Source organism: Nicotiana attenuata, chromosome 6, assembly GCF_001879085.1.
Source record: "Nicotiana attenuata strain UT chromosome 6, NIATTr2, whole genome shotgun sequence".
Lineage (NCBI taxonomy): Eukaryota > Viridiplantae > Streptophyta > Magnoliopsida > Solanales > Solanaceae > Nicotiana > Nicotiana attenuata.
In genome coordinates this window covers 67,292,556-67,303,371 of record NC_031994.1, presented here as the reverse complement: position 1 = coordinate 67,303,371, position 10,816 = coordinate 67,292,556, and the positions used below count along the sequence as shown (strand labels likewise).

Genomic DNA, 10,816 nt, shown 5'->3' with positions numbered 1-10,816 from the left:
AGGCAACAGCCCTCCATACGATTGGGCCAATTTGACCCAAACAGACATCAAAGAAGCGACAAAACTCAAGAATGACCGGGAAAACTCAAGAATGACCGGGTCATAGCTGGTTTAAACCCTAAGGTGAAAGGATATGTATAAACAAAAGAAAATCTAGCTAAATAAGAGGTAATTCTTTGATTTGGATTAGGGATGATAATAGGAAAACCACTACTCCAATGGCAGTCTACACGAACTACAGGAATCAAAACTTCTGTAATTTGAGTGGGATAGGTATCAGCACGATATAAAACAGAGACTTGATTCCTAAGAGATTCTCTATCATGATAAAAAGATAGTTCCGTAGGAACTATCTCCTCTACTGTAGGCTCACGAAGAGGTTCAGAAGGTTCTTTACCTCTTGAAGAAGATCTTTGTGAAAGTGAACCTCTAGTTCTAGAAGAAGGGTCGGAACTAGATGAAGGGACAGAAGAACCACCACGAACAGACCCTAAATTACGAAGTCTGCCTCCCCTTCTGCTCCTGACCGGGGCATTAGGGAAGGTATCAACTATGGGAACTCTCCTAGGGTTAGGGTTTGATGAAGACATAGTAAAGAAGGAGCAAACAAAGATTTGGAAAATTGAATATTCGATAAACTTTATGTGGTAAAGACAAAGAAGGAAGTTATATTTATATTGATAAGCAACCGTCAAGGAAAAAAGTGCAATGATGGAAGGACCATAATAATGAAAACTGACGCTTCGTAAGCAGGGAAGTCATGAACAAAGCCTAAAAAAGTGCTGCAAAACTGCAGAACTAATATGAAGGTGACACGTGTGAAACGCATTAAATGGAAGTGACAATTGAAGCGTCGATTCTGTCATAGCATTAATGGTGACAAAATTCTCGTTTTAATGAGATCCACTTCCCAAATATTCAATTGATGAATAAATGGCAAGTGGGGGGACTATCTGTATTGGAAAAATTGAGTTTACATATTAAAGAGGTATGAAGATGACATGTCGTGACACATAGACTGGTCAAAGAATTACAACTGGCAAAGAGGCACGAGTTGCAATAGATACGAGTAGAAAGCAAAAGAAGAGGCACGAGCGGTTATTCAAGAAGAGGCAAAGCTCGTACCTGTTCAAGTCATTTAAGCCCACGAGTCAAAGAGAATGAATCTGACAGCATACGAGAGTCCAGATATAGTATTTGATGAGTCTTAAATACCAAAAATGTTAGAGAATTTGTATTAAATATAATGATTATGTAACGTAGCATTTAATGTCTTTAATGTCTTTAATTGCCCATAATAGCTTTATTATGATATAGGCAAAACGCATATCTCCAAGGTACCTATAAAAGGGAGATAACTGATCAATTGTAGGGACACGAAACACTATCTGAATATACTTTGGTTTACTTGTTTCTCTATTGATTATATTCTTGCTATCCAAATTGCTTTCTTTTATACATTCTTTCGATTATCAGTAACCCGCGTTCTTCTAAATTATAACCTTTAATCGAAATTCCATTTTTTGGTTAAACAATCTTACTATTACTCGGCCTGATATCTCTTTTGCAGTTCAAAAAGCCAGTCAATTTATGCAGACTCCCCGTCATCTGCATTTGGTGGCAGTTCGTCGCATCATGCGATATCTCTCAGGAACATCAACTCGTGGATTATTCTTTCCTAGTGGTTTTCCTATTCAGCTTAATGCATTTAGTGATTCTGATTGGGCTGGATGTCTTGATACTCGCCGCTCCGTCACGGGATGGTGCATGTTTCTCGGAGATTCTTTGATATCTTGGAAGAGCAAGAAGCAAGATCGTGTTTCAAAATCTTCAACGGAGTCCGAATATCGAGCAATGTCGATTGCTTGCTCCGAAATTATTTGGCTTCGTGGTTTACTTGCAGAAATTGGATTTCCTCAATCTAATCCTACTCCTCTCCATGCTGATAACACAAGCGCCATTCAGATTGCAACCAATCAATCCAGTTTATGACGAAAGAACCAAGCATATTGAAGTGGATTGTCATTCTATAAGAGAAGCTGTAGATAGAAGAGTTATTATTCTTCCACATGTATCCAGTGATCTTCAAATAGTTATGTGTTTACAAAATCAATGGCATGACAGCGTCATCAGTTTCTAGTAGGCATATTGATGCTTTTCGATCCACCAACATCAATTTGAGGGGGGATGTTAGCATAATGGACAAATTGTAGAATATCTTCATTAATATATTCTCGATATGGTGAATATATGGGATATTTTTAGGGATATTCTACATTATAAATGCAGAATATTATGTAGCATTAGTTGTAGAATATATGAAGAATATTTTGTAGGATTTACATTTAGTGTAGGATATTTTCTCTTGTGTATAAATACCAATGTATCTGATGTATTTGAATCAAGTAATGGAGATAGTCATTCTTCAATTTCTCTCATGCTTTCTTTGTTCTTGACACTACTAGAGTACTCTTAGACAATAACAACACTCCATTTCAAGAAAATAAAGCAGAATATATTTGGGTGCATTTGATATGGAAAAATTGTTTTCCATGAAAACCAAATATATGGCCATCATTTTCCCTAAGTGAATAATAGGAAAGGAAAAATTAATCTTAGGCAGTATCAGCACTCCGGTTTAAGAAATAAGACAGAATACACTTAGGTAAATTTGATATGGAACAAATATTTTCCATGAAAAAAAAACTTTACCTTCATAAACCAATGTCCATCATTTTCCAGTGACACTACTAGAAATCCGGAAAAAAGCGACCACAAAAAGCGACCAAAGTTGGTCGCTTACAGGTCCAAAAGCGACCAAAAAGCGACCAAACAGGCCTGGTCAATATTATGCTGGTCCCTTTACCTTAGGGACCAAAGTTGGTCGCTAATTAGCGACCAACTTTGGTCTCTAAGGTTAAAGGACCAAATATTCCGGATAAACAATATACCGACCAACTTTGGTCGCTTTATTATTTTTAATAATATAAACTTAGCGACCAAAGTTGGTCTCTAATCTTAAATTACGTTTTTTTTATTTATTATTAATCAATATAAAGCGACCAACTTTGGTCTGTAAAAAAATATTATATTTTAAAATCTGAAAAATGAAGACCAAAGTTGGTCGCTATTGTTTTAATTTTTTTAATTTTTTTTAAACTTACGCGACCAACATTGGTCGCTAATTTTAAGAATTTAATTATTTTTTATAAATAAGCGACCAAAGTTGGTCACTATTCTCCAGAAAATATATATCTTTTCGTAGGCTGGCGACCAAAGTTGGTCGCTTTTTGAGAAATCTGGGTTAATTAGCGACCAACCTTGGTCGCTATTGCCCAGAAAATTATTTTTTTAAAGAAAAAAGCGACCAACTAGCGACCAATGTTGGTCGCTTTTCTTGGTATAATTTTGGCAGAAACAGCCTGTTTTGGCAGTTACACTACCTGTCAGCATACCAAAATTCCTAAACAGGCATTTTATGCCAACAACAACAACAACAACAATAAACAGCAACAACAACAACAACAACACAACAACAACAACACAACAACAACATTAACAACAGCAAAATATAAGTTCAATAAAACTAACACATTAAGCTAACCAAACTAAGTTAACTGTTATTACAAGCCCATTCGAAAACCGATTGTATTTGTTTAGTTCAAAGTGTATAAAAGTCAAGGATTGTTTTGTACATCATTATCATCATCGTCTGATGAACTTTCATCACCAAGACGGTATCCAGAAGGATGTACTTGTCGAGGACGGGAAGAACGATCACGGGGAGGACGGGAGGAACGAGCACTTGGATGACGGGAGGAATGAGCACGGGGAAGGCGAGCCTCTGGTGATGACTCACGAGACCGGGGAATCAGAAAAGAGCCAGAAGCTAGGAGAGATTTGATCTGCTCTTGCATGCCAGTGAACTGAGCATCTCTAAGCTTTTCTCTTTCCTTGGCCGCTCTAGCTCGGATGTGAGCTTTGTCACAGTCTCCCGCATAGCGGAGAGGCTATCCCTATCAAGTAGCTCGGCTTGCGAGGAAGTCCCTATTCCTTGCATTCCACACTTATAGCGATGGAATTTCTTAGTAGGAAGCCCGTATACCTTCCCCCATTTTGGACCGCCAGCAGCCTGCGTCCACATTCTTTCAGCATCCTCGTCCAAAGGTTGGATTGGCTCGCCCGACTCATTAGGTGGCTGACTGCGTATGAATTCCTGCACTTCAGCTGTGAAGCGACCCTATAAGAAAAATTACATTGAATTAGTATTTCTAAATTTATATAAAAGTAAATCAAAATACTTAATGAAAAGTGAAAACTTACATGTACAGTCGAGGCTCGGCCCTCGACCCACCTTTCTTGATCCGTCTCTTTCTTCTTCTTTACAATATGAGTCTCCTTGAATAGCTCACTGAAGTTATAAACGTCAATGCCACACAAGAGGGGGGGGGTGATTTGTGTGGTACCTAATTTTCGCGTTAGAAGAACCTGGTTCTTCTAAGTGTTCTAAATACAGCAGTTTGCGGAATAATAAATACTGAAAGTAAAGTGCATAGAGATTTTTACGTGGAAAACACCTGGCTCAAAAGGTGAAAAAACCACGACCTACTACTCAGTAGGATTTTCCCAAACTCCACTAAAATCACTGAGCCAAAAACTGCATTTACAAAACTCTTTGTAAACCTAAGGATTAACTCTAATCCCAGTGTAGCACACAGCCTCAACTGTTGCGACACTTTCAAGTTAACTCTAACTTGAATACTCAATATACCTATTACAATTGCTTCTAGATAAAGCTGAAAGGTACAATATGAAAACCTACTACAATTGAACTAAACTTAGAATAAACACAATGATGAAACTGGTTCTTCTATCTTAGTTCATGTAGCTTCAGACGTGCACACTTGTATCTCGCATATGTTGCTTGCAAATCAGACTTGATCTTTTTGCTCTCAAATATGCTTAACTTCTGCTTATGTGCAATCACCTGTAAAAGAGAACAATCGTTATATTTATAGAGTTAGTAATCAGAGTTTGATAAGAACTCGAATTGTGGATCCTTTGACAATTCGAGTCCAAGAACAACTCTAACTCCTAATCCATATCCTTGATCCGGATATAATTCTCTTTTCATAAGGAGACTTCAACTCCTTATCCTATATGCAATCTTTTCGATCAATTCAGAAGATATTGTTGCTGATCCTTGAGACTTATCTTCTTCACGCGTATGTCACATGTGTAAGCATATCAACACTGTGTCTCACATGATGGACCTGGTTCATGACTGAGTTCATTTTGTCAATCTTCAAAACTTCATCTGAACTTGGGCCAACAAATTCCCCCTTTTTGATGATGACAAACTCTGTGCTTTTATTGATCAGAGACCCTGTGGAACTCAGCTTAATTTTCACACTTTAATTTAACTTATCATTAAGGACCAGGTTTAATCAGGTTATAAACATCACATTTTTCAGAATACAAAGTAAAGCACAATATCTCTTCCCCCTTTTGGCATCATCGAAAAGTTGCATTTTATTAGAATCCCAGATGTTAATTATTACTCATGGCCACTGGGGCAACTGCAAGTGAAAACATGATTTAGTTAATCAATAATCAGCTTCACAGAAATTTAACTATTAAGATCAGAAGTTTCATAGAACAAGAGAAAACAAAGCACATTGTCATTGATTAGGAGATGTTTCTACAAAACAGACCACAAAAAGAAAAACAAACATCCAACCATGAGCAAAAAAAAAAAAGAAAAGTCCCGAATCTGGGTCACTGAAGGAGTTTCTAAACTGGTTCTAGGGCTTGGAGGAACTAGAGGGTTGGGATTGAAGAAGATTAAGCATTGTTTGGAGCATCCCTTCACTCTTTTCTTTTTCCTTTGCTAGCTCATCTTTGAGGCCATTTCTTTCACTTTCCAGTTCAGCAATGCGAGCCTGGAGCCTAGCAATTTCTGCATCTTTTGTTCCACATTCTAGAACCAATGCCCTAACTTTGCTGTTCACAGGAGTCTTCACGGATGAACCAGGTTCAACTGGGGTTACACTTAGCAGATAATCACAAGCCTGCAGAGTTTTGATCCCAAAGTGCTCTTTGCTGGAGGCCATCTCCCACTTCTTCAATGGCACATCTAACTTGGCCAAGACAGTTGTCAGTATAAACCCATAAGGAGTGGCATGGGCCTTGGAGCCATTTATCACTCTATCCAGCAGCTTGACAATGAAACTAGGCCAGTTAATCTGCTTTCCTGTCACAAGACACTCCAGAAGGACCAGGTCCATATAATTTGCAGTGTGCCTTCTCTCCTGTCTGGGCAGCAGACACTTGTTCACAAATTCAAATAGCACCTTGTGCTCAGGCTTCATCTCACTCTTTTGCACAAACCTAGCCTCAGGCACTTCTTCAGCAGACTTGGTATCACAGAAATTCCGGGTGATTTGGAGAGCAGAAGGGAGAGAATCTAGACAAGGCCACCTTTGCCTAGTATAATCATCATATCCCTCACAGGGTATGTCTAGAATTCTTCCCAACTTAGGTGCATCAAACTGCACCTCTACTCCTCTCACCAGGCTTGTAACAACCCCATTCACCACTGTGGCATTCGCCATAAACTCTATCAGTTCTTTTCTTGCAAGCCTGCCATCCAGTTGAAGAACCATGTCCTTCCAACCCTGTGCTTCCAGTGCATCAACCAATCTTTTCATGCCTGGCTCCTCCAGGTCTTTCAGAATTCTTCCTTTCAATATTTTTCTTTTTCCAAAAAGGATAAACCTGTCCTGCTCTTTCTCAGATTCCTCTTCTTCTTCTTCTTCTCCACTCCAAGCTTCTTCTTCTTCAGGAACTTTCACTTGTTTTCCTTTAACTGCAGACCTGGTTCTTTTTGCCAGGGAGGGTTCAGCAGAGATAGATTCTGAAGACTTCTTGGTAGAAGTCTTGGATTTCTTAGGTTTAGGAGTGGGAACCTCCTCAGTTGTACCTCTCTCCTGATGGACCAGTTCCATCTCTTCCTCCTCTTCTTCTGCAGCCACAGAACTTTCCAGAACTTTAGCTTTTCCTTTTTCTTTGTTCTTTTTCTTGCTTGCCTCTAAGGCTTTCTGCAACTCAGCCTCGCTTTGCCTTACCCTGCTTCTGGTAGCTTTCACCTTTGGTGCTGAAGGAACAGTAGACTTAGGAGATGACACCTTGCTCTTCTTGGCTTAGAGGCAGTTGGAGCCTTTTGAGAAGAAGCTTTGCGCTTCTTGGGATCATAGCTTTCTCCAACTTTCATTAGAATTTCAGCCAAGGTTTCTTCCACAGATGAACTAGGTCCATCTTAATGTTCACTCAAGTTCACAAGACCTTCAGCAGCTTCTCCAGATTCACTTCCCCCTGGCTTGTTGCCACTCTCCTCAACTCCTCCACAAATTGCAAGAATTTCACCTTTCTTTTTCTTTCCCTTCCTCTTCGATTCTCCCTCACTTACATCTCTCACAGATCCCACTAACACAAACCTATCATCTACTTTCTCCACTACATCAGAAAAAACATAGCATGTATTTACCTCTTTAGGAGTTTCTTGATTTTTGTCCGATTCAGAAGAACCACGTTTTTCTCCATCGCTTGCAGAAACAAAAGCTTCAGACTCAGAACTTGAGTCAGATGATTCTTTTTCAGAGCTTCCCCCTCTTTGACTTGCTTTCAATTTTTCGTTGAGAGCTGTTCTCAAAACACCAGTAGCAACAGTCTTTCTAGCCAATATTTTTTGCCTGCGGAATCTTGGTTTAGGGTTGTCGCTAGGAGGTACAGATGAAGATGTATTAGGAGATACTGGTGGGGGAGTTAAAGGATTTTCTTGAGAGTTAGTCATGGCAGAGAATTTCTGGAGGATTTTTGGGAATTTTGAAGAATTTTGGAGAGATGGAGGATGCTCAGGGGTTTAACACTTAAAGATGGTTATGGAGTGTAGTAGGAATATGTGGAGTGTATTTAAAGTAGTGTATTTAAAGTAGAGTATGATTAGGTGCAGTGATGACAGTCTTTTGAAGTGGTCAATCAGGGGTCTAATCTTATTAGGACTCCGGTTTTAAGAGGTAATTGATCGACGCTAGTTTTAAGGAGATAATCCCGTTTTATTTAGAATTCGAAGAGAATGAAACTGGTTCAATGCACAACGGTTAGATTTTTAGGAGTTTGGTTAGGATAGGACTTCTGCTCATAATTGGAGTATTTATTTTTTTAATTGTGCAAAGTATAGAAACATACCTGACCTTTTCTCATGAGCATATATTGATGAACCAGGTTCTTCAAGTAGAACTCCTCTTGATTATGCCTCATATATCAGAATAGAAAAAAGACTTTGTAAGAGATCAATGAATTAATATAAACACACGTCACAGGAGTATACTGATTAGAGTATGAGACTGAGTAAGAATTAGTTTACATAAAATCAGAACTTCTAACCAAAAAAAGTTGTTGTTTTTTTTTTCATTGCATTCTGAACTGGTTCCTTTTAGGTGATCTTAATCATCCCTAATTCCAACCTGTTCCTTTCAAAGTTTTCCCTATTCAGTGCTTTGGTGAAGATGTCAGCTATTTGTTTATCAGTAGCACAGAATTCTATTGAGATTAATCCTTTCTCATAATTATCTCTCAAGAAGTGGTGTCTAACATCTATGTGCTTGGTCCTTTTATGATAAACAGGGTTCTTTGTCATACTTATAGCACTAGTGCTATCACAGAATATTGGTATGCATCTCACTTCTATACCAAAGTCTACTAATTGTTGTTTGATTCACAGTAGTTGAGCACAACAAGAAGCTGCAGCCACATACTCAGCTTCAGCAGTAGATAGGGCTACTGAATTTTGTTTCTTGGTAGCCCATGATATAAGACATGAACCAAGAAAGTGAGCCATACCTGAGGTGCTTTTTCTATCCACTAGGAAACCTGCATAGTCAGCATCAGCATAACCTACTAGATCGAAATTACTACCTTTAGGGTACCATAGGCACAATTCAGTAGTCCCCTTCAGATATCTCAGTATCCTCTTGACAGCAGTCAAGTGAGACTCTTTAGGATTAGCTTGAAAACGAGCACAAAGTCCTACACTGAAAACAATGGCAGGTCTGCTGGCAGTAAGATACAAGAGTGAACCAATCATACCCCTATACAACTTTTGATCAACTGATGAACCAGGTTCATCAATATCTAATTTAGTGGCAGTTGCAATAGGTGTATCTATTTCTTTAGAGTCTTCCATTTTGAACTTCTTGATTAGTTCTTTTGTATACTTCTGCTGCTGAATCATGGTTCCATTTGGACTTTGTTTGATCTGCAAGCCTAGGAAGAAATTTAGTTCGCCCATCATACTCATTTCAAACTCACTTCCCATTAATTTTGCAAAGTCCTTACTCAACCTATCTGTAGTGGCCCCAAATATTATATCATCAACATAAATTTGTACAACAAGAAGATCTTTACCTTTTTCCCTTAGGAACAAAGTGCTGTCAATTTTACCTCTTTTGTACCCATGCTCCAGAAGGAATTTTGACAATCTTTCATACCAAGCTCTTGGGGCCTGCTTGAGACCATAGAGAGCTTTATCTAGCTTGTATACATGATCAGGACATTCTTTACTTTCGAATCCTGGAGGTTGTCTCACAAACACTTCTTCTTTGAGATAGCCATTTAGGAAGGCACTTTTGACATCCATTTGATGAAGAGTGAATTCCATATGTGCTGCAAAGGCTATGAGGAGTCTAATTGCTTCAAATCTAGCTACTGGATCAAAAGTCTCATCATAATCAATGCCTTCCTCTTGACTATAGCCTTGAACCACCAACCTTGCCTTATTTTTTGTAATTGTTCCATCTTTATCTAGTTTGTTCCTGAAGACCCATTTTGTCCCAATGACTGACCTATCTTTTGGTTTTGGAACTAAGTGCCAGACTTGGCTTCTTTCAAACTGATTGAGCTCATCTTGCATAGCATTGACCCAATCTGCATCTTGTAGAGCTTCACTCACATTTTTAGGTTCAATGAGGGACAGAAAAGCATCAAATGCACACAGGTTCTTCAATTGTGATCTTGTCTTGACCCCAGATGTTGGATCATTGATGATGTTCTCAATGGGGTGAGAACTCAGGTACTTGTAAGATTTCCCCACCATCTGGTTCCTGCTAGATTCTCCTTCATAGTTATGCTGCAGAGGAACAGGTTCAGGTATAAGTTCCTTCAGATTGGTTCCCCCTGTCAGGTTGCCCTGGGTGAGAGGACCTGTTCCATCACCTGCTCTTTCCTTTGATGCCACTTTTACTTGTGCTGTGGCTTCAGTCAATTGTCTCACCAGTCCAATGGCTTCATCTTCATGTTCCTGTCTCTCAGAAAGAGTGTTAGATTCATCAAACACAACATGTACACTCTCTTCAACACATAGAGTTCTTTTATTAAACACTTTGTATGCTTTGCTATGTGAAGAATATCCCAAGAATACTCCCTCATCACTTCTGGGATCAAACTTACCTAGGGAGTCTTTGCCATTATTGTGCACATAGCACTTACACCCAAAAGCCCTAAGATGGGATATGTTTGGTTTTCTCCCTTTAAGTAACTCATAGGGAGTTTTCTCTACATGAGGTCTAGTCATGCATCTATTTATTATATAACAAGCAGTGTTTATAGCCTCTGCCCAGAAGCTATGAGGTAGTTTACTGGAAAGTAGCATGGTCCTTGCCATATCCTCAAGGGTCCTGTTCTTCCTTTCAACTACCCCATTTTGTTGAGGAGTCCTAGGGGCAGAAAAATTATGATCTATTCCATTTTCATCACAAAA

General features: G+C 38.9%; 1 protein-coding gene across 1 annotated transcript; it reads left to right on the top strand.

The window, feature by feature from the left end:
* On the top strand, positions 1,591-1,992 carry LOC109227925 (uncharacterized mitochondrial protein AtMg00810-like). Its single transcript, XM_019393115.1, has one exon. It carries the CDS (start codon positions 1,591-1,593, stop codon positions 1,990-1,992), a length of 402 nt encoding a protein of 133 aa, XP_019248660.1.

Bases quoted from the DNA above. Each gene is read 5' to 3' on its own strand.
- LOC109227925 (XM_019393115.1), top strand. From the start codon at position 1,591: ATGCAGACTCCCCGTCATCTGCATTTGGTGGCAGTTCGTCGCATCATG.